This window comes from Lissotriton vulgaris, chromosome 8 (genome assembly GCF_964263255.1).
Source record: "Lissotriton vulgaris chromosome 8, aLisVul1.2, whole genome shotgun sequence".
Classification (NCBI taxonomy): Eukaryota; Metazoa; Chordata; class Amphibia; order Caudata; family Salamandridae; genus Lissotriton; species Lissotriton vulgaris.
Window position 1 is genome coordinate 741,793,897 of NC_141696.1, and position 25,230 is coordinate 741,819,126.

General features: G+C 43.4%; 1 protein-coding gene across 1 annotated transcript in view; it reads left to right on the forward strand.

Moving 5' to 3' along the window:
• The window catches only part of UGGT2 (UDP-glucose glycoprotein glucosyltransferase 2), a 1,432,652-nt gene that overhangs the window by 848,784 nt on the left and 558,638 nt on the right, over positions 1-25,230 (forward strand). Inside the window, exon 22 of the mRNA XM_086936163.1 lies at positions 457-588. Coding sequence (XP_086792289.1) covers positions 457-588 — 132 coding nt within the window. The remainder of the gene's footprint in view (positions 1-456; positions 589-25,230) is intronic.

Consider the following 25,230-nt stretch of genomic DNA (forward strand, 5'->3'; position numbering starts at 1 on the left):
TATTGCACTCCAAGAAAGTTATTAAACACGGTATGAAGTGAGGCCCTCTTACTCCTCTGACTGCCAATAGCTAGCCAAACTAATTCTCTCCTCTCTAGGGTCTCCTTAGATGATGATTTCTTCTGCTGAACATTTTGTTGAGATGGCAGCAGTTCCTTATTGGAGCTTCATGGCGCATAAGCTACTCTGGACATTAGCGCTCCCCACAAGTCACTTTCTTCATGATTCATTTATCTTTCAACAGATCTAGATTACTGGTCTCTGTCTGGGATGAAGTCCTTAGATGGTTGCATGGTTGCTTACTTGTGTGAGCTTGACAACGATTCACCATATTTGCTTGGATTGAAAGACCATCTGTGAAGAGAAAGTTTTATGGAGCAACATTTGCCACAAATCTACTCTGTTATCACAAAGCTGTTTTATTAGAAATTAACTGCATGACTTGTTGTTCTTTAGGAAATGGACTCTGATGCATTTGAAAAAAAATACAACACCATAGGAGTTGATCTAATCCGCACCCACCAACTGTTCTGCCGTGATGTTCTAAAAATACTTCCTGGTCAAATGGCTGTTGTCAGCAATGGGCGAGTAAGTACATATCAATCATCTTGTAGGATTTTCAATTGATATATTCAAGTATCCTAACAGCAATCCTTCATGTAGAGCTGTAAAATGTTTTCCCTCTGTAAATAATACAGGTATCACTCTTTTTTTCTTTAAGGTACAATGCATGTGTAGAAGCAACTTTCTGTTACAGTATTTTTGTGTGGGTTAAGATGATTTTCTCCTTATGTGCTTGTGTTATGGATCTTATCAGCATGCATGCCATGGTACAGTAGATCTCAAGTATATTGTGATGCAGCCAGTAAAATAATAATTCTGTGATTCACAAAAGCTGTGAATTGTGCAAATACATTTTAGATTTCTAGTTTTCAATTTATTTTGTATGTTGTAGTTTATTTACTTAAAGTATTGCCTTAATTCAGCTCTCACATTGGTGGTGTGATTACAGAAGAGTAGGATTTTTATTTACCCTCTGTTTCCTGGGCCTAAATCAGTGTCTCGATTCATTTTTCTGGATTCCGCAACGTTCACTGCCACAAATAAGGACGTTTCGGCAAATCAGTGCAGATGCTTTAATATGTGTTAGGATTGTATATTTGATATTCATTTTTTTAAATGACATGAACTTGATGACATGGTCTACATGATCTGGCCTAAACTCCCAATATGATGATGTCACCAAAAACATGATTTTCATGTTATGATTAGTAGACATTAGGAGTCTGTGCCCAGTATTTCTGGTCTGCCATTGCCTGAATATATTATTATTTAACCAATTAGATGGAATTTAATGATTTGACCTGTACCAGCAACAACTTTACCTGGAATACAAAGAAGTGTGATCAGTGTAGGAGAAGGAAGAGGCAGAGGAGGGGCTGCAGGTAATAAGACCGGCGGGTGCCGGGGGAGGAGGGGCAACGCAAACGCATCGGAGTGTGGGGACAGGGACAGTTTGTGTGACTGTACTGACGAGTTAGAGCCAAAGTTGTTCCAGAGATGCGGGGGAGTGGATTGAACCCAGGCAATAGAGGACGTCAAAGTAGAACCTGGGACCATACCATAGTTGTCGAAGTTTGGGTGCGGTATTGAGTGTACGGAATGTTGGGTATGCCCGAGCCTGTGGATCAGTGCTGATGGATGGATGTTGACGACATCTGATCTCAGTTGTAAAGCCATGGCACTGACAGGGTGAAGAATTGGAGAGTGACTGTGAGAACACGTACAGCCACAGAGTGATTCATGCACGGCGTTACTGGTATTGTATTTATTTATATTATCTACAACATGGAGCTACTTGGGTTCTGGCAGTCAGGTCAAGCCCCCACTCATTAATTCAACACAACTAGATGACCTGATGATATTAGTAGAACAGTTCTATATGGATTACAATGTCAGTTATGGCACCCTATCTTTGGTGTGCTACTGGGGCAACATGTTTCCTGTGTCCCTCATCATGAATCCCTGTTCAATTTAAAATATTCTGTTCCCGCTACATACATCCTAATTTATGGTTCAGTGTATCCATAAGAAGAAGAAAGAATCACCACATTTTTTCACATATCTGTGGTGATTCTTCCTTCTTCTTACGGATACACTACACCATAGAATAGGATGTATGTAGCGGGAGCAGAATATTTTAAATTGAATAGGGATTCATGATGAGGGACACAGGAAACATATTGCCCCAGTAGCACACCAAAGACAGGGTGCCATAACTGACATTGTAATCCATATAGAACTGTTCTACTAATGCATCAGGTCATCTAGTTGTGTTGAATTGTATTTATTTATGCCTTCTTACATAGCGCGGACATTACCCAATGGTGCTAGAGCGACGTAAAGCAGATATATGTCGTAAGATGGATAGTTATAGTGGGTTCAACCTTCCCAATTATAGTTACATAATGTCAAGAAGTACAAGATGGTAAATCATTACAGAAAAAAACAAATTGTACAAGAAGTATATACAACCGTGAATAGTTTGTAAGTGCCTGATGAAACAGAGGTAATGTGTCCCTATTGGAAATATTTACCTGCAATGTCTTAGCTAAAATATTGTTAAAGTAGGGGGGCTTTCAGTTCAGTTTTGAAGGTCGCCAGCAAGGTGGTAAGGTGCCCCTTAAAAATCTACCAACCTCTGGTGGGTTCTCTGACTGGTAAACACCAGCCTGTCACCACAGGACATGTTTCTGGACCCCTGGGGTCGGAGCCTTTGCTCCCAGAGCCCAGAAACAAATCCTTTCCTGGGCGGAGGAAGTCACACCTCCCCCAGGCCAGGAAGAGCCATCTGTGGCAGGAGAGCTTTAAAGGACTTGCCACCTTTGTAACGTGACCCCCAGCCTCTCCTGCTATCAGGAGCAGGCCCTCTTCCTGTTTCCCCTCCTTTTCGGCAGTAAGGCAGGTGGGAAAAATTAGAACAGCCCAGAAGGTGAGCCCACCTCTGCCAACCCCACGCCTCAGGTGGGGGAGGCGAGGTGAAGCGCTCTCTTCTGTGCCTGCCATCTTGCAGATGGCAGGCACTCTCCAATCCAGATTAGAGATTGTGCCCACTCCCCCATGTGGGGTGAGCACACCAAGGGTGTAGTCACCCTAAGGGCAGTAGTCCATTGGCTACTGACTAAGAGACCCCTAAAACGCCCCCTAAATACAGTATTTAGGGGGTAGCCCTGAACCAAGAACATATTCCGGCAACCAGGGTTTTTGAGCTAGTTGGGTGCTTGGACTGGGGCTAGGATTGGCTGTGGTGTCCTGGTCTCCTGTTGGTTCTGGATTTAGGGGCTGGTGTTGTGATTGGATAGTGTTGGGGATGGGGTTCACGTTGGCTGGGGAGGGTCACCTGATTGCTGGGGCTGTGGAGGGCCGGGGTTGGGGCGCATTGGCCCGGGCGTTGGGGCTGGGGGCGGTTGCCTGTTAGGGCCTGTTGGGGGCAGAGAGGACAAGGGCAGTGGCCTGTTTGAACCTGTTATGGGCGGAGAGGATAAGGGCAGTTGCCTGTTTGAGACTGGTCGGGCCAGGGCCAGAAATGCTGCCCAATATACTTACCTCCTTTATGCATCTATATACTTTCAATGTTCTTGTGGATCTATGTATTTGTCACTTTCTTCTGGTTTTGCATTTCAGATGCGCTGCCCTATTTCTCGCCCTATCCATCTGTCGGTGTGTCCTCTACATCCACTCTCTCGTTTTTCCCGGGCCCCGTGCTGCTGCTGTGGTCCCCAGGGTAGCCCTTTCTGGGCTCCCTCCTGCTCTGACCCTCCTTGCATCATCTGGCGCCTCTTTTACTGTGCCGGTCCCCTAGGACAGGCCTTTCTAGACTCTTCCCTCTTTTCTACCCCTCCCCAACCCTTCTCAATCCAAATAACTGACTGACTAACATGTCCACCACTAGAATTACTTTCATGTTTCACCTTGCTGGTTCAGCCCTGGTGCTGATGGGTTCCAGAGTGGCGTGCTACTTGCGCTTCGGGACCCCATCGGGGATGGCAGGCGCTATATAGATACAAACCTCTTTCCCTCTTCTATCCCGCCACCTACCCTTATCTACCCAATTAACTGAATAACATATCCACTACTCAAATTACTTCATATTTTACTATGCTGATTTTCAACACTAATCCTTTATGCGTTCCGGAGTGGCGTGCTACTCGCCAGAAAAGAGCTTCAACACCCATCAGGGGTAACAAGTACTATATGAATGCAAACCTTTCTTCCCCTTTTATCCTTCTGCTATCCTTCTCACTCCAAATAACTGTCTAATATCCACCACTGAAATTACTTCATATTTCACCATATTAATTCACCACTAATCCTTTATGGGCTTCCTGAATAGCGTATGTCAACACCCCATCAGGGGTAAGAAGCGCTATATAAACACAAACGTTTTTCCTCCTATATCCTTCTGCTATCATTCCAAATCAAAATAACGGACTAACCTATCCATCACTTGCACGTTTCACTATACTAATTCAACACAAATCCTCTATGGATCCTGGAGTAGCGTGCTACTCGCAGAAACAGAGCTTCGACGCCTTGTCAGGGGTAGTAAGCGCTATATAAATGCAATTACAATACAATACAATACAATACAATTTAACCAGCCATTGAAGCATTGTAGTTGACAGCAGATGGACAGAGGAATGGGATTTGCTCTTCCGAGTGTTCGAAGAATAGGGTTTAGCTTTATTGTAGATTGTACCTTTTATTGATCCAGCCTAAATAGTCAAAATATACTAGTATGCACAAGTTTTTGTGTGTCCACGGGTCCTTTCCTCTATCTTATTATACCAGAAGCATGTAATCCCTTGTCTGGATAACAATTTACGCCTGGATGTGCATTGGCTTGGCTTTCCAGTTCCATTGCCAAGATTAGTTAATACAAACATTGGACACTCAAATATCCTCAACTTGCCTGCTTACAGATGGATAATGTTTCTAACGGAAATCTGCACTGGAAACTGTCAAGTTGGTAAAGGTGTGAATTACTATCATTGCTTGAATCCTCCACTACCTTTGCCTTTAATATAGTCTAGCAGAGCAAAGGTGCTGGGAAATTCTCCACTTGGGAGAATCTCCCAGTGAATAATGTACTACTCTCTTCACCAATTACAGAACTTTCCATTACTGCCCAACTCAGTCAAGCACTTGTCTGCATCTTCATGATGTCTTCAACAAAGCTGTGTATTGTACTACTGACACTGTCAAAGAGTTGCTTGCCAGCAATGTGTTATCTTCCAACAGCCAGTCATAATAATATATTGTTTGAATTTCTGTTCTACTTAATAAGGCAGTGTCTGGTGTTTATAACGCTGTATACATATCAAGTGATTTACCAAACAGTTTTATTTGATTTACCTCAGTTGATCCTACAGGAATTCACACGTGTCTCCTAACAGTTGCACAAGATGACAGCAGTGATCATGCAGCTTGCTGCACCATTAGGAATCTTATTCTTCTTGCCGCACAGTACTATCTTTTAAAGGGCATGAGCAGCAAAGATGAGACCACCTACTAGAAGTCTTACAGAACGGCTTTTAACAGTCACTTATTTTGAGTCTCTCTCATGGGTTTTGGAGTTTGTTCCCAGTCGCACCTACTTCTTTAACCTTAAAATAGCAGAAGCAGACTCGGTGCATCGTTGTTTTCCCTGAGAACTTAATTCACAATGGTCTTTGCAGTCCTAACTAACACCACTGTAAATATACCATGGTACTTGCCTGCATCAAATTCAGAAAATCAGGAATCTAGGGATTTTCAACCCAAAATGCCGTCCATGACTATGAACAATCTGTTTCTATGGTAGGTGTTCCAAAGTTGTACATTTTGGATTGTAGTGGAAACATGAGGATTCCAACAGTAGGGGCAAGGGATAATATTTGACAATATGATCTTTTGTAAAAAATGTTACTTTGTGTGTATCCTGAAGCATTCCTACTAGTATTTCTCATCCTATTTGCACAAATTGCTTTAGTCCTAAATCTAAAAATAGTGCCAACAAGTGCCCCAAGTGGTATACACCTGTTACAACGCATTTGTTACAACTCACTACTGTTACAACGCGACTTTTACAACGCATACCATTACAACGCATTGCGCTGGGGGGCGCTCTAGGATAGGGAATAAGTATAATTTACTATCCAACACCTTCCCTAGGGTCCACGGGGACTGGACTTAGAATAGTAAATTATACTTACCACTATCCAGCACCTCAAAGCGCTATGCGTTGTAATGGTATGCGTTGTAATGGTCGTGTTGTAACAGTAGGTAGTTGTAATGGTATGCGTTGTAACATGGTACATCCGCCCCAAGTACATTATTTTTTTCATGGGCAGAGAAAAAGGGTTAAATGGGCAGATGCACATATCAAGGGTTGATACATATGTGGCTTGTCCGCATTGCAGTTTGTGTAACTGGCAGCAGAATTATGTTTTGGGGGAATGTGAGCTCAGCTGGAAATCTATGATTTGCATAGATTTCCGAGGCACATTCCATGTATTTATGTGAAAGCCCACGCTTAATGTAAATCTTGGATATGAAATTGAGAGTTACTTAAGTTGTTAGCATGCTTAAATCTGATCGTTCCCTGCAGGAAGGAGTCTTCACTGATAAACCGCTTAGTGCACATGTGGCAGGCTTGTAGCAGAAGTTGTTTACAGGGAGTACTGTCAGCGAGGTGCCATAAATTGCCTTAAAGATTAGACTATGGAACTTTTTGAGGGCTATATTTCCGTTTCAACCATCCACCTGACTTGGTGCTGATAAAGTGGGAGTGTGGATGGGGATATTGATGAGGGTTCATGTATCAAAGCTGATTACTTTGACATTGGGGTAAGGTAGTAGTGTAGGAAAGCTGGGCAGGGGGCTGCTGCAGTAAACTTTCATGCTCACTACCAGATTGTTGATGAGGGGTTTGGCTCTCTGGAAGAGTATTTGCGATCATTTCTTTCCTATATTATGACCGAAGTTCCACGTTGAACAGAAAAGCAACTTGGAAAGCAAAGTGAAAGAGGTGAGCATAAAAGTGCACAGGTACTGCCAAGGTTAGCTACATAGAACATTGATTACATGAACAAAGAAAATAGAGCTTTGAAAAGCTGTGCTAAATGCTAAGAAGAAATGGCCAGAATGCCGTAGGTGCGTGTCTAGTGTTTGACCAAAGGATCAGGAGCCAGTACCCTTGCTGATGAACTAGATCATGCTGGTGCAGCATTTAAGGGAAGATCCGTTATTGATGTGTGTGTGCATCAGTGAGAGGCAACATGAGGGAAGGGTAGGGCTTTAGGCTCGCGGTTTTTCCTTGATTGACTTACTTGACCCTAACATCAGTGCAAATGAAAAGGGTTCTAGGATTTGAGGGCAGGGTTGGGCCTTACTCCCAGCTTAGCTTTGGAAATAGAGCTAATGAGATCAAGAAAACGGAATAGCCAGTGGATTCCAAGTTGTATACTGCAGTCCACGAAGCTGATTTCAGTGGAAGGAAACTTCTTCTGAGAGCTGGAGAGTGCAGAGATGCTCCAGAAATCCATTCCATGACCACCCAAGCGACCCAATGGGAAAAAGACTGTCACTGAACACTATTTGAATGATGTATGAGTAAAGGTACACTTATGTGGAATACACCAAAATGTAAAAGTTAACAAAATATGAAAGAAGATAACTATATGTTCTATCCTATACAAGTTCTGGTTTATTGACTACGATTAATCAACACTGCTACTTAACGTTGAATGCTATAAACTAAAAAAAAATTGTTGTGCTGCCTGCTTTTCCCATAGGTTGAGCCCCCTAGCTGGAACCTGGGAAGAACTGTGTTTGTAATCTTGTATGTGCATAGACATATATTGGGGTCCTCATATCTTTGACGGTCAATGCCTTTTTCTTATTTATTTTCTATTGTAAACTATCAAGGTTAGGGTAAGAGTGAATGACTGCTGTTTGCGAGTTATTGACGGTGAATCCAGATAAGGGCAGTTAAGCCTTATGCATGATGGCCCTATTGGTAGCAGGTTTGTGGTACATTGTAGAGGGAATGTGTTAATAGTTTGGGACATATAAAAAAGAGAGAGCTGATAGGGCAGCCTTAATGTGTCTGGCTGTGGCAAGCTTAATGGATTAGTCGGATTTGCCAGGATGCCCTGTCTTAGTGCCTGTGATAGATAGTTACAGAGAGCGAGAGTGCAAGAGACGAGTGATGATTTGGATCGGTGAATAATTGTTCTTTGGGGTTTTCTGCGTTAGGGTGATTCATTTCATGGGGACTGCCAGGGCATTGACAGGCTCTGCTACGGTTTAACACAAGATGGAATGGTGAACAATTGGTGTGTCTGAGATGCTAGTCGATGTTCCCTCAGAAAAGCCAGTATATTTGTGTCTGTATGAACTCCAGTCTGTGTCTGCACATCCGTGTGTGGGGGCACACACACCAGTGTGGCTTCGTTAGTGTTTTGCTCACTCACCACCCTAATAAAATGCTGGACGTGGCACAGTGGTGGCATTTCTTGACAACTTGTGTGCATGCATTGGAGGATATCCATTGTCCATTCCTTTTAAAATTATGGCCCCCACACACTAGTGGTAATTCTGGGCACCATGTAGTAATCCATGGCATGATAGCCACCTATGGGTAGGTGCTGACTCTGGCACAAAACTGCTTATTCTTTGAAACATAGGGCATAAGTGAGAGAATTATTATTGCCCGTCGCTGGGAATATCATAGCCTTCATATGACGGTAGCATTACTTGGCAACTCATAAGTATTTGTGGCATGCTGCCCATGCCTGATAAAATGCTGGCCTTGATCTAACGGCCATTGCTCATTGCATTTGTTGTAGGCATCCAGGGCATGATTGTACCTGTCTGCCAAAATGCTGGTCCTGACAGAATAGTGGCTATTCTGGGCACATTGTGGGCATCCGTGGCACAGTGGTACCCACCTATGGATTAATGGCTTTCTTAGAAATGTAGAGGTTATTCTTAACGTATTGTGTGCATGTGCATTCACTGTGCATTGCTACTTAACTGTGATCTACAGTTCACTCTGGCACAACAGTGCCAATGTTCTTGGAATATTGTGGACATCCTTGGCAGAGGGATTGTGGTGGGAGTATAGTGTATTTTGTGGCATATTGTGGGCATTCATGGCGGAGGGATTCTGGTGGGAGTATGGTGTATTCTGTGGCATATTGTGGGCGTCCATGGCACACCACCTGCTATAATGCTGACTCCTGCATTTGGTGAACATATGTAATGTACTCTAGTGTACATCTCCAACCAGCCACCACCGAAAACTAGGACGGATAGATCTTTGCCAGTTACTGGAGTTCTGAGAGAGGGCTCACAGCGGTAAAACCTATTGCCTTTGTAAAGAAGGGTATGGGTTGTTGTTGAGTCTCAAAGGTTACTGCCGAACTGCTGTCCTGTAACCGAAAAACAGACAGCTCTGCAGTCATTGCTAGGGTACTTCAGTCTAGCAAGCATGGATACTCTTTTGTCGAAGTGAGTGAGACACCCATTAAGCGGTCAGTAAAAGACTATCACTCTGTGCCTCAGCTTGTATTGGTTAATTTCCCTCTCGTATTTGTAAATTTGGTTCATGAATGTAAAAAAGGAAACCGATAATTATATGGAGTTGCATGCTTTGCCTTATGGTCTATGTGCTGATGCTGCTCAACATAGAACTCAGACGCAAGTAAGTGCTTTGAGGCGTTATAATCATAGCCACTTTTTGAGCGAATTAAGATCCTTAACCACATAGTTTAATGCTTGAAGCACTTCTGTTAACACTTCAGGATTATGTTCTTCTACTGTAAATGCCTCCATCATTTACACCTGAGGTGCAAGGTATTCCAATGTCTATATCGGGGATCCTGCCTTTTTCATTGCTCAATAGAACATGGCTTATAATTGGAAGAAGTGCCTTCTTTTTCTCTACCTAATCCAAAAATTGTAATGTGTGTTATACAAACGAAAGATGAAATTAGTAAAAAAAATTGCATTTTGTATTAATCAGAAGAATTTAGCATTGCCTGGCTTTATTTGAAATGAGCGAGATACTAAAATATTAACACGCTTGTCTAAACATTGCTTAATGCTTTTACTTTAATGATTGGCCTATTATTTGCTTTGTTATTGCAATAAATAAAAATAAAGCTTTCCCGGTTTGTTTTTTGTTCTAATAATTATACTTTGTTTTATACGAAGATAAATATGCTATGCAGCCTCATAGGTAGCACTTACTACCCACGGTGTTCCAGTATCATGCAAGATTCTGATTAGCTTTTAATACTACAGACATGTCCCAATAAAAGTCACAGACTGATGCATAACTGTCCTGCCCTAGGGCCATATGTATCACGGCCAAATGGGTTCGCAAACGCCGAAATTCACAGAATTTCGGCGTTTGCAAACTCATTTTCGCTAAATGGTATGTATAAAAGAATTTGGGTGCACAATAAGGAATCGCAAAATTTACTATTCCTTATTTTGCGATTGCATTTAAGGAATCACAAATTTTGTGATTCCTTAAATGCAGTGTATTAAGCAAAAACAAATTCCAAAATGCCCTTAAGGAATAGCAAATTACCACCAACCTAGTTGGTGTTAAGTTGCGATTTCCTTGAAAAATGCAAATTTCAGCATTTTTCAAAGTGCCATGTGACGCACATACATGCCCTTAGAGCATGTATGTGCACCACATGTGCACCCATGCATATTTCAGTGGTGTAACAGGGTGTCCTCTAGACACCCCTGCACCCTTGAAATTATTCTCAATTTGCGATTAGCAAATTGCGAATCGCAAATTGAGAATAATTTCCCATTCCAGGAGGCCCATAGAAATGAATGGGAAAGTATTCCTTAATTGCGAATTCGCAATTAAGGAATATCAAGAAATTGCTAAAAAATGTTGATTTTCTTGATACATACCAATTAGCGATTCTGAAATAGCGATTTCTTAAAAATCGCTATTACAGAATTGCTAATTGGTATCTTGAAACATATGGTACACTGGGGCACATGCATCAAGCATTTTTGGAGTCGCAAACGGTGCGATTCCTTAAAATCGGCCGTTTGCGATTCCAAAAATGCTTTTTGGAATGCATCAAGCATTTTTAGAAATCGCACATTTTTGCGATTTCTAAAAATGCGATTGCTTTTAAGAAATCGCAAATTTGCGATTTCTTAAAAGCAATGCATGATTACTTTTATAATTGCGAATTCGCAATTAGGGTGTCAAATTTACCGAGTGGTTGAACCACTCGGTAAATTTGCAAAAAGTGTTAAAAACGCTGCAAAAGCATTTTTTACACATTCATGTTACGGACACACATGTCCTTAGGACGTGTGTGTGCAACATGATGCGAAAACAACATTTCATGGGTGCAGGGGGGGGTCATTTGAACCCCCCTCTCCACCCTTGAAATGCAATCAGGATTTGCGATTAGCAAAGTGCGAATTCGCAATTCCCATTCATTCCTATGGGCATTTTAGCCCATAGGAATGAATGGGAATTGCGAATTCGCACTTTGCTAATCGCATAATATTTGAGAATCGGTAAAAATTGCGATTTTTACCGATTCTCAAATATTTTGAGAAAATGTACATGCATCCCATTTTGCATTTCCTAATTTGCGATTCCCTAAAAATCGCAAATTAGGAAGTGCAAAATGAAACAATGATGCATGTGCCCCTTAGTCCCAGCCCAACCGTTTTAGAAGGCATAGTCTTGTCAACAGATTTCACTACATACCTGTACACCTGTTCCACATTTACCCTTTAACATCTAACTCATGTACAAGGTCACCGGATGCCACCATCTTATCCCTTATACACTGCCTGTTTACTGCTGGGTTTCCATTTTAGAAATCAGGTTGTTTTGTCTAATGGGTCCATTGATGTGAATCAGTGCTTCAACTCAGTGGAGGGCTCTTGCTCAGAAAGTAAAATAAGAGCTGTTGTACTTGTTAGAATGGCATAGAGAAAAGTGATATTCCATAGCAATTCTCAAACCAAAGGTGAAAAGTTTCAAAACTGTGCATTTGCTTCCATCTGCTAGCCCAAAACAAGAGTTGAGCATTTGTGGAATATTCAGAGTACTCTGTTCTTTAACCCCTCCCATGCTGGTGACGAACCCCAGCCGTCACGCCTCGCGGTGGGCGTGTACTGATGACGGCTGGGGTTCGTTACTGCCCCGCCCTGTTCTTTTGTTTACCGCACAGCGGTAAAATCGCGGCAGCAGCGAAAGGGTTAAAGGCATACTGTTTGTGTTTCTTTTTTTTCTAAAGCCCACTCTGTCATTCATCTCTCTCCCCATTTTATTATGCCCAGTGTGTGGGGACTAGGGCTATCAAAGGAGTAGTAGTCTCTGTCCCACGGGGCTAGTTTTGTGAGGTATTAGCACTAGTAGAGTAATTAGCCCAGTTTCTTACTAAAAGAATTATGAGTAAGTTTGATAGTACTTGATTGTATCAAGAGATTTATTAGCACAGCAGTTAATATGATTTCTTACTGCTTTTTCTTCATTTGATAAGATGCCTGTCACAGGGTGCTCCATGGCTCCGTTTGCGAAAGCAAAGTACATCACCCCAGTGTACCTGCAATAGTGAGGCTGAAATTGTTTCAGGGATAAAAGAACTCTAAACTCCAAATAAAATTATATATCTGTATGTAAGTATATAGACCGCACAGCAACAAGTTCTGAACATCTCCAGAGTAACGGTGCAATGGATACAGAGGAGTCTAACATTCTATATGAGCATTGTAATGGAATGACAAGATTGAATGAAAGATAACATTTGTAAATGAACAAGTTTAGAAATGTAACATATCTCTCTTAGTAAAACAAAAAGGAACAAATAAACCAGTAAACATAAAAGTACTATCTAACATGATCTACCAACCTGGTAGGTAATATTCTTGAACGTGTAGAGTCCTTAACCCTATTATCCACAGAATCATACTGTACACCGGTGGTATTGGAATCAGTTAGGTGAATATCATGAGCAGAATTAGAAAAGTTTATATCACAATCTGAATCAAAAACGCTGTCATTGTTTTAAATGATATTGGTCTTGAGTACTTCAGGACACCTAGACACATGTCTGACATTCCAGAATTTACCATCTTGGGTTATAATAGAATTCTTAAAAACTCTAGTGATTTTGATGGGTTTATAGAATTTACTCACACATTTATCTACTAATCCAAGGTTTGTTTATTCTTACCCATTCTCCTACCCTAAAGCTATGTTCCCTAGTATTCCATTTTTTGTCATACCACACCTTGTACTTCTTCTGTTTTTCTCTCTATTAAACTCATTCTTAATGTTATCACCAGACTTTTCTTTGAGCCACCATGGACAAATATTTGAGGCCGGATCTCTGCCCTTCAATAAGCGAAAGGGACTAACTTCTGTGATAGAATGTGGTGTGATTCTATACATCCACAATCTCTCCCTCAATACATTTTTCCAATCTTCTCCTTTCTTCATGACTTCAGTTATATAGCCCTTTAAAACCCTTTTGAAGCGTTCCACTTGGCCATTTTCATGTGGCGAATACAGTGATGTTGTAACATGGTTTACACTAAGACCTTTGAGATATTCTTCCATATCATAGGAAGTTAGTTGAACACCATTATCTGTAACAATAACTGAAGGGGGACCCTCCCTGGCAAAAGCTTCCCTGAAAAACTCTAAGACTTTATTGGTAGTAGCCATTGGAACCATCTTAACTTCTGGCCACTTTGAGTGGTAGTCCACTAAAACTAAGGCATAACGTGAATCTAACGGTAAATTAAGAAAAGGACCAGAGATATCAAAGGCTAACTTATTCCATGGTTCTTGTGGCCAATCTACACATTTAAGGGGAGGAAAATTAATTTTTTACTTTTTATCACTAGAATTGCACACTACACAGTCTCTAACCACCCGATCCGCAATGTGATCCATTCCTGGCCACCAGACGTAACTTCTAATCAACCGTTTCATCGCAGACATACCTGGATGGGAATCATGGGCTATCCCAAGAATCCTTTCTCTAACTCCCAGCGGTGGCACACATTTTCCATCCTTGTAAAATTCGCAATCTAACTTTAATTCATCTGATACTTTAAACAAAGGCATGTTTTCTTCAGAAACATTCTGCTTTTTAGGCCAACCTTCCACCATATATCTCTAGACCAATTGCCATACTGAATCATCCCTTTCACTGTTTTTCCAAGTTTCCTCTGATATGTTTGAAAATGCACCAATCACAACATCTTGTATAGAGGTAACACTCTCCACATCATCATCCTTTTCTTTTAAGGCTGACTTACACGGATGACGTGACATAAATTCAGCTGTGACATTCTTCTTCCCTGGTACATATTCCGTTTTGAAACAATATTCCTGTAATCTAGAACTTAATCTAGCAATTCTTGCAGTAGCATTCCAACCACCACCAGGTGACAGAATGTTTACCAAAGGCTTGTGGTCCGTCCTCAAAATAAAATTTGTTCCCCAAATGTAATTCCTGTAATGCTCTATAGCCCAAACGCATGCAAGAAGCTCCTTTTCTATGACTGCATAACGCTTCTCAGTTTCATTCAATGTTCTTGAAGCGAAACATACATTCCATTCTTCATTCCCACTTTTTTGTGACAGTACAGCTGCAATACCACACAGACTTGCATCTACCGTTATCATGCATTGTTTTTTCATGCAAAATGGTCTGAGAGTGGGTGCGTTTACAATATCTTGTTTGATTTCATTGAATGCATTTTGTTGTAGTTCTGCCCATTCAAAACAAGTATTATGTCTTAACAACCTTCTTAAAGGCTCCATTTTCGGGGCAAAATTTGTCAAAACTTAGAATAATACTCACACATTCCGGCAAACGATAGTAGTTGGTCCCTGTTCTTTGGAGATGGAGCATTCATTATACCTTCAACATTTGATTTTTTTGGTATTGCACCATCACCTGTCAGAGTATGTCCTAAATACTCTACACTTTTTTTTAAACATTTTACATTTGTGAGCCTTCAGTGTTAACCCATTTCTTTTCAACCTACAACATACTTCAGACAAATGTTTTAAATGATCCCAATTGTTTTCTGAAAACATTAGAATATCATCCTGGAAACATTTGACGAAATTATCAATGTCCCTAAAGATGTTAAACATTATCCTCTGAAATACTGATGCCGCTGAGGCTAAGCCAGAAGGCATTTTTGTGTATTGATATAACCCTTGTGGAGTTATAAACGCTGTTAACATTTTTGAATCATCTGTCAATGGCACTTGATGATACGCAGATCTCAAGTCCAGGGTAGAAAAAACATTGGCACCCTCTAACATAGAGACTAACTCATTAATATTTGGTAGTGGGTGACAATCCACCACAATTTCCGAATTCAAAGCTCTTAAATCCACACACAGTCTCAGTTTTTATACGGTTTGCAGACCAAAACAATTGGAGACACCCATTCAGATGAGTTGATCGGTTCTATAATGCCTTCTGTTACCAGCTCTGTTTACATATCCTTGAGTTCCTCCCTTACATTAATTGGTACTGGTCTTATCTTTTGTCTAACAGGCCTGACATTAGCTTTAAGTTTGATCTGATGGGAATAATCCTTAAGCTTTCCCAAAGAATCGGTGAAAACATCTTTTAATGAGACCTTTATAAATTCCTCCCTGTCCTCCACACAACGGAAATGTAGTTAGTGCATATAGAATCATCCAAAACCACAGGATCCTTAAGCCTGGGGTTCAACATTATTCCCAGCTTATATTGATCCCTCCAATCAAGTACATTTATTCCCTTCACCGCAATATACAATTTTATACTTGCCATTCAATTCTTAAAACTCACCATAGTTTCAAAATACCCAATCATGTCAATACGTGAACCATCATAACTTACGGGATTGATATCAGATGGAATAATTTCCCCAATATCAAAAACACTATCAAGTTTTTCTACAAAGTATTGATTGAAATTATGGTTCATGGCGATCCAGAATCAGCCATGAGTCTTAATTCCACATTAGACACTTAAACAATGCACATTGGTGAATTTGTAATAGGCATGTCATTAGGATCTTCTAGATTTGCAATGTTATTCCGAAGAGAAACAACAAACCCTGACATGGTCTCTTTTACTAATGTTTTTCCAATTACTTTGGAACTTCCACTTTGTTCCGATCCTTCTACCATGGACGAAATCCTCGGCTTATATTGCGTGGAAAATCTCCTTTGATCTCTGCACATATTTGCAAAGTGTCCTATTCTTCCACAGTTTTTGCACTCTCTTCTAATTGCTGGACAACCATTAAACTAAGACACGTTGTTTTTATTGCCACATCTGTAGCAAAAGATGTTTTTTTTCCATTTAAAAAAAATCTTCTATTGACATTGGAACTTGTATTATGATCCTGAACAGCATTCAAATTTTGGGTGTCATATTTCGTCTCATCTTCCCGCTTTAATACCACAACCTCTTCAGTTTTTATATTTTTATTACTGGTTTTTTGACTGTATGCATCCATATTTCAGTTTGTTCAAACGCTTTAGCAGTTGAAATGGCCTCTGACAGCTTAGGGTCACCCATCACCCATAACTGTTTCTGTGTTTTTTTACATTTGACATGCACCCCTATCTGATCTCTAATCATTTCATCAGAAATGTTTCCAAAGTTACAATGTAAGCTCAACGTGCGTAATGAGGTCAAGAAATCATCAAAGGATTCATTTTCTTCTTGTTTCCTTGTATAGTACTTAAACCTATTCAACGCAATATTGCTAGTGGGTTTAAACCTTTTTCCCATTCTAAGTAACGCCTCATTATACACATTTGTTGCCTCTCCATTTTCTGTAACATTTATCTGAGGCAGGGCTCTAAATACCATCTGACCTTCAGATCCAAGACAATGTAACAGTATACTTTTTTTCCATTCTGCTCCCATTCTTTCCCCATCTATTGCTTTCATATAGTTTACAAATTCTTCCTTCCATCATGACCACGGTAATGGTGGTTATCCTTTACACTGTAAAAATGTTGCTGGAGGCTCAAACTGCATTTATTTTTATTAGCATAATATATATTTGTGACAAATTCCGTTTTCTTGTAAATTATTTTCTGTAAATCTCCATTTATTTTTTCTACATTCATTTTATATCCAATCAGTAATAATTTCACTGTATTGTTCCTCTTATAAAGATGTACACTGTGTACTGTTATTCCTTATTAATGGTTCTTATTTACCCAAACAAAAAACATTGTCTGCCTATAAGAGTTTGCCATAAATTCCTTTGTTTTATTAATATTTACCGACTTACTTGTGATGTTGTTTTTCTGTGTAGGTAGGAATTTCCTCGTATTAAAATGCAACCCTTAAATTGTTCACCTTTACAGCTAGCGTTGTCGTTGCTATAGCGGTTTCCAAGGTAAACAAAATGGCAGCCACATCGTACGCCCTTGCGTCACTTCCTACCAGCATGCCTTGCAGCTCCCAGCATGCTTTGTGCCTCTTCTGTTATCCTCGCGCCTCCAGCGAACCACTGCGATCAAGAAAATGGCGTCAATTCACCCGAATCCTGTACCTGTCACAATGCTCACAAAGGGTCAGGTAGTAATCCGAAAGACACCATACACACGCTGGCTCGGGACAGCCATTCAAAAGATGCCGCTTCCTTTTAAGCGGTAGGGACGTCACCCATACGATTATTTTACAAGTGTCACCGCTTAAGAAAACACTATATTATAGAGTAATAGTACCTTTGTTTTAAGATTTATCGACTTCCTTGTGTTGTTTCCTGTTCCTCATCTTCCCTTTTATTTCTTTATCTATATTCTTGCAATTTCTTCACCATGTGTTGTCTCCTGAAATTCCGATCAATCCTTTACCTTTAAGGGATTGCAGTATTCCAATTGTAGTCAATGTAAATATTCTTCTTTTCTTCTTCTTTTTAAAAAAAAATAAAACGGAGTCCAGTAAATAATACTTTTTTTAAGAACACCACTCCTTCGTGCTGCTTCCTTTAGTTCTGAGAAGTGTTCTGGTCCTCGTCCCCATTAAAAAAACTCCAAACTCCAAATAAAATGATATATCTTTATGTAAGTATATAGACAGCACAGCAACAAGCACTGCACATCTCCAGGGTAACAGTGCAACTGATACAGAGGAGTCTAATGAGCATTCTAATGGAATGAGAACATTGAATGAAAGAAAACATTTGTAAATGAACAAGTTTAGAAATGTAACAAGGGTGCATTTCTTTCACTTTGCCCTCCAACAGGAGACACAGGGCGGAAGGGGAAGGGTACAAGTGGAAATGCCTTATACAAGAAGCTCAATGCTACTAGCCAAGAAAATTCTCAGGCAACAGAGGAGTGTTGATGGATCCCTGTTCCTCTTTCTTCAGGCAAGGTGGGGGTGGCTTTGTCAATGGAGTGGTCACAATGATTAGTATGGATAGAGGAACTGTAGTCATATTGCTAAATGGAGACTGTTGAACAAGATGAAATAATATTACTTCGGAGATCCTGAGGTTTTAGGTAATAAACACAGATTGTCAGAAGGACATGCACACTACTGCCCCTCTTTCTTTTGTAATGCAAAATTACAATGATGCAGACCTGTGTTCTTAAATTAGTCTCGACGGGTCTCCCGCATGGTGATGAATTTCATCACATGTCCTCCTGTTAGACATGTAGAGGACCTCATAGGTGTAGCACCTTTGTACAGCCTATTTGGGCCTGTAACGTTCTGATAGCACAGCATGGTGGAGGCTTTTTCTCTAACTTCCCAGCAACAACTTTTTTTAGCAGCACTGTCCATAGATCAGAGTCTGACATGTTTAGAACAAAACAATCCAGGCAGTTTCAGCTGATATGGTGATCCAGGGGACTGGCATGAGTTGATATCAGGAGGATCAGGTATTAAGATATGGGATTCTTAGATTTCTTAACTTCCTTATTGAGTATTTGGGAGGGGCTGTCGCAATATATGCATCCGTCTCATGTATAGTATTTGTTCAGTCGGATTGATCTAAAACAGTTCTGTGAAAAAATATAAAGCATCTTCTGCTATTCTGTATAGAATTTGAGCAGACTGAGCAGACTGCCTCAGTAGACACCACTGAGATTCTGGCATTCTCTGATATGCAGCACAACTTCGAAGATAAAGCCTGGAGGTATACTCCTTCTTGACAGACATTGTAAAGTGGATAGTGTGATACTAGTTATTTGCTTAATCGAACTGTTGGGCATTCCATACTTATATACTACTTAGAGTTGCTTATCACAAACACCTGAGAATAATGGAAGCAGCAAAAACATTGGTTATAATAGCCCTGTCTTGTTGTCCATCTGTTGGATGTGCACTTTTCAGTGCATGTTCGATAATCACACACATACACTGTGAAACTATGTGGGCTATAAAACGATATCAGGAGATAGTGAATTCAGGAGGCAAAGTTGTTTTAATACAAAGGAATTGTTTGCAAGTATGAGGACTAGTCTTGTCCACATTTGATTCCTTTCAGCATTTAGTTTCCTGTTGCAAGTAGGTCGTAATACTTTCTGGTTACTCTGCCCCCAGAGTCACAGGTATCCCCAATGTAGGTAAAGTTACCTGGCTTTTTCAAGTGGGAATCCAAGGTCACCGTAAAATAAGGAATTATTGGGTGAGTACGTAATTCGAAATTCAATTCTCCTGGTAATTCCTCATCTTGTCTCTGATCAAAGAGAGCGGGACCCAGCAGCCAAAGGGGTTGGGTAACAACAAAGACAATTGTCTAGAAAGAATTCCCCTTTGGGTAATATCACACATCTGACATAAGTTTTGTCAAAAAACACTTATTACATACCCAACAGATGAACAAAGAGGAAATGTAAAAATAACGAATTAGATATATATATGCAATTTATTCAAAGAAATATTAAAAACATATCAAACACCATTTACAACATAATCAGCCCTATCAACAATACATGTTTAATCAATTAATAAAAACAATTACAAAAGGCACTAAAAAGTCATAATTTCACAAAAAAAAGGAACAACTAAAGGAAGAATAATTCCTATTGGAAGAGGGAGAATACAATAGTAACAAACAGAGATCAATTCTGATTCATATTTTGGATTTCATTCAGAATGATTGTCTCCATAAACTTCATTTAATATCCACTCATATGGGCATCGACGAGTTTCGCTGGGCAATCGGTTAATAGCCAGCACCTTCTAAAGGAAAAATATTTCATTCTCATTTAACATATTATCATCATCTTTAATCCTGGAGCTGAAGAAACCTCCTGTGTTTAAATGTTTGTTGTTATAAGGAATCTGTCAATATCTCTATAACACTAGTAGATCCCGCAGTCTCTTTAAAACGAAGTGGTCATTCAATGTTCTTTGCATTGGTAGCCATAAACTGTTCGACATGTACTTTGTTGCCCTGTAATTCAACAAAAATGGCCACACGCATGTGGTCCTAATCACTTCAGCGTTATGGACTTGCCTAATAGTCCCGGTGTATATAAAATGCAGTACCGCCAGCAGCCTTTATCAGTCAGTATCGGGCACACGGGGCACACGCCTCCGGTAATAATGAATTACGAGCGACCATGTTTTCCTCACTAAACATCCTAGTATTGAAACTCTGGTGAGCCAAGTTTCATCCAGCAAGGTGAACCCTAAACCATTACCCATGACTCCCTGAATGCCATGATGGACAAGCTCAGTCGGGGACACATTAAGGATTGCAAATGTCACCTGCTCCCAGAGGAAGAAGAGGGCATCTCCCAGCAGTGTGGAAAACCCCGGCTTTATGTTTTTGCTACTACTGACAAATGCCCTCATTTGAAGGTTTTGTGTGTTGAAGTTTCATTAAGAACACTAGCGAGAAGATGCATTTCGGCTGGAATAGAACAGAGGAGAATCGTGCATGCCTTCCCGCCCCTGCCTCTCCTGAGTTCTGAAAAAGACCAAAAGCGACCAGCCTTAAGTCATCTTAGTGGCTCTTCTTTGGGCTAGTAGAGTATGCCACCCCGAACTTCTGGGTATGAGCGTCTGCCCTCTGATCAGGCCACCCCTTAAAGAGAATCTCCTGTTGCAGCAGCTGGGCAGTGCCCTTTACCCACACCTGTGCAATCTAAAGCTCCATGTCTGGAGATAGAGCAGCAGCAGTTAACTTCATTTGTTCTAACACCTTAAATGGCAGATGCCATCCTTTTTAGGTTTTGACTGGCCATGCGCTTTGCGCATGTGCCAAAAAACCTCTTGAGGTGTGTGTGTGGGTTTGGGTCGGCCCTCGTCATTCATTGGCTGGCTCCATAAATGGAGCCTAGCCATTGGACGAGAGGCCTGTCCGTCAATGCCGGACCAGACACGGGGGCGTTCCCGAGATTCTTTGGCTTTTGCCGACGTCACGAGACGCCGGGAACGCCCCCGAATCTGTCCCGGCATTGAGCCGGCACCCTTTCCTGCTTGCGTGAGTGCTTTGCCGTCCGTGTCCCCTCCCGCCCCCCGTAGAGTCCGTAGCTCCCTGCCCCGGCAGGCTCCCTCTCGGCGTTTCTCGCTCTGCGCGCTCCTCTGCCCTGTAACCTCCCACCTCCCTGCACTCTTACTCCCAGCTCGCCTCCATCCAGTCTCCCTCCTCCCTCTACCCTCCCGTCCCCAGCAGTCTCTCTCCGATCTACCCATTCCTCTCCAACCTGCCGCTCTCCACTCGCTCCCAGCTCTCCGCCCTCTCCCTCTCTCTGCCTTCCGTCTCCCCTCCCGTCCCCTGCAGTCTCCGTCGCCGGCCTCCAGTCTCCTCCTCCCCGCAGCGCCCCCCGCGCTCCCGTCAGCCGGATGGTTGTCTCCGGGGCCGGCGGAGGCGGGCCCGGCATGTTCCAGGGATGATGCTGGGCTCCGGGCAGGCTCCGGACAGCAGCAGGTTCCCGCTGCATCACCTGGTCTGGAGGAACCGACCCCTGGAGCTGGAGAAGGAGCTCAGCGCGCGGCAGGTGGGTGAGCGCGAGGGGAGGGGGGGGGGGGTACTTGGGAGGGTGAGTGAAAGCAAAACTGGTGGGGGTAAAGGGATCAGAGGGTACAAGGAAAACTAGGGTGAGGGTTGAGGCGTGTGTGTGGAGAGCACAGGTGTACACGGCATGGGCAGGAGGAGGGCTGGGGGGCAGAGCCCGGAAAATAAAGTCAAGGGGTGAATACGCTGCCGGTGCTTCCGTGCCCATGGGTGACGGTGAGGACGTGGGCAGCAAAGGCACGAACTGGGTGAGGCAGAGGCTGCAGCGGTTCCAAAGACATGTCTTGGTGCACATCCAGGCTGGGTACACGGGGAACTAGGTAGTCACCCAGAGCAGAGTGACTGGTGTTAGAGCTGTTCTGGATTAGGGGCTAGGTTCCCCGGGGCTGAGCGTCTGCTGTAGACCCGGCTAGATGAGAGACTGGGTTACCCAGGTGGGTGTGTCTGGCTAGATGAGAGACTGGGTTACCCGGGTGGGTGTGTCTGGCCAGATGAGAGACTAGGTTCATGGGTTCATGTGTGTCTGCTGTATATCTGGCTAAATGAGAGACAGGGTTCCCCGGGTGGGTGTGTCTGGCTAGATGAGAGACTACGGTCATGGGTGCGTGTGTGTCTGCCGTGGCTCTGGCAAGATGAAAGACTAGGTTCCCTGGTAGCTGTGTGTCTGCTGTGGATGTGCCTAGGTGAAAGACTAGGTTGAGAGGTTGTATTCTGGGGGTCTGGCTAGATGAGAGATCAGGTCACGGTTGAGTTTGCTGTAGACCTGGCTAGACGGGAAACTAGTTTCACGGTTGAGTTTGCTGTAGACCTGGCTAGATGAGGCTTGATTCACGGGTGAGTGTGTTTGCTATCGATCTGGCTAGATGAAAGACTAGGTTTAGAGGTGGTCTTCTGTATATCTGGCTATATGAGAAACTAGGTTTATGGTTGGGTGTCTGCTGTAAATCTGGCTAAATAAGAGACTATTTTTACGGGTGGGTGTGTCTGCTATATATCTGGGTAGACAAATGACTAGGTTTAGAGGTGGTCTTCTGTAGATCTGGCTAGATGAAATAGTAGGTTCATGGTTGGGTGTCCGCTGTAGATCTGGCTAGATGAGAGACTGGGTTCACGGGTGGGTGGGGGTCTGCTGTAGGAATAGTCCATATGGGAAGCGGGGCGCACAGTGAGATGGGTCGTTTGCTGGTGTGCACAAGGCCCTGCGCGCGCTGCTGCTGTGGCGGGGTGTGGGCGTAGAGCAGGGGTGTCTGAGAGACTGTGCGCAGCGGGCTGGGTGGGCGCCTGCCGTGGAGCTGGCCTGTCTGAGCGGCTGAGACCAGTCCCAGGTGCGCTGCTGGAGGTCCGGATGGGTCTGGCATAGATGCGTGTGCGCACACAGAGCCCTTCGGAGCGCACGTGCGCAGGGGGCGTAGTTCCGCCCGGTACTAAGCACCGGCCACACATCTAACCTAGGATAGGATTTGGTGTTTGAAGGTCTTTGTGTGAGGGCCTGACGGCCGAGCTGTGGTGTGTGGATGTAGACCGTGGAGCAGCTCACACGTGTGCGGCTCGGTGCCTCTGGTGGGTTTGTGCGGGTGTGGCACTGGCGGGGATGATGGCTCGATGCAAAGCAGTGGTGCGCGGGTGTCTGATGACTGCTGGTGTCCGCGGCTCCGCGCATCTTGGGAGGCACTTGCCTGGTTGGTACAGAGTTGGTCGGAGGGCCTGGGTGTGCAGCAGCAGTCTGTGAAGTGACTTACAGAGACGGGCAGTGGGGGTGCTGTGTGCAGACGTGTGTGTGTGTCCATGTGCAGCTGGCCTCGTGTGATCGACCAGCGCAGCCCTGCTCCGTGCGGCAGGGTGTGCGCTCCGCTGCTGTGTGTGTGGCAGGGGTGAGGTCTAGAGGTGCTCTGCATAGCTCAGGGAGTGGGGGTCAGATTGAGGCTTCTTTGTTTGGTGTCTGAGGCAGAGCCGCGCTGTGTTGGGACTCGGTGCACACCTGCTGCACGTGGGCGACAGGCTGCCTGGCACGCTGGTGCATAGCTGGGATGGTTGGGCGAATGGCGTCTGGTGAACAGCATGCTGCCTGCCACGCTGGTGCACAGCTGGGATGGATGGAAGGGTGGGTGTCTGACATAGAACAGTCTGGCACGCGGGGTGAACAGCTGGAGTGAGTGAGTGGGTGTCTGGTGTGGTGTACATCAGGCTGTTTGACTCACAGCTAACCCTGGGGTGGGTGTGTCCCCGGTGTAGAGCCAGCGAGAAGCCGGGTCCACAGCTGGGGTCGTGTGTGTCTAGCTTAGAGCAGTTTGAAAGAGAAGCCGGACGAACAGCTGGGAAGGGTGGGTCTCTAGTGTAGAACAGTTTGAAGGAGAGGTTGGGTGCACTCCTAGGGTGGGTGGGTGTCTGGTGTAGAGCGGGTTGTAAGAAAGGCTGGGTGCACAGTTGGGGTGGATGTCTGGTGTGGAACAGTTTGAAGGAGAGGTTGGGTGCACACCTAGGGTGGGTGGGTGTCTGGTGTAGAGCGGGTTGTAAGAAAGGCTGGGTGCACAGTTGGGGTGGATGTCTGGTGTGGAACAGTTTGAAGGAGAGGTTGGGTGCACACCTAGGGTGGGTGGGAGTCTGGTGTAGAGCGGGTTGTAAGAAAGGCTGGGTGCACAGTTGGGGTGGATGTCTGGTGTGGAACAGTTTGAAGGAGAGGTTGGGTGCACACCTAGGGTGGGTGGGTGTCTGGGGTAGAGCGGGTTGTAAGAAAGGCTGGGTGCACAGTTGGGGAGGATGTCTGGCGTAGAACAGTTTGGAAGAGAGGTTGGTGCAAAGATACGGTGGTTCGTGGTTGGGTGACTGGTGTAGAGCAGTCTTGTTTGACAGGTGTCTAGTGTAGGGCAAGATGGGTGCACAGCGGATGGGGGAGGTCTGTTGTAGTTCTGCCTGTATGAGAGGCTGGGTGCTCAGCACCCTTGCCGTGTAATGCCTTGTACTACATCTGTGTTAGCAGTCGCCTCAGGCTGTTGTTTTTTATGCAGGGGACGGGATTTGATCATGCCCATTACGCCGTATTGCTTTTCAAAGGCAACTGTTGCAGAGCCAAGTGGGCTGTTGAAAATTGTGTTTTCTCCACCTGCCCCTGTTGCCTGCTTGTGCCTCCGTTTTCGTGCCTCCGTTTTCGTGCCCCTGTTGCCTGCT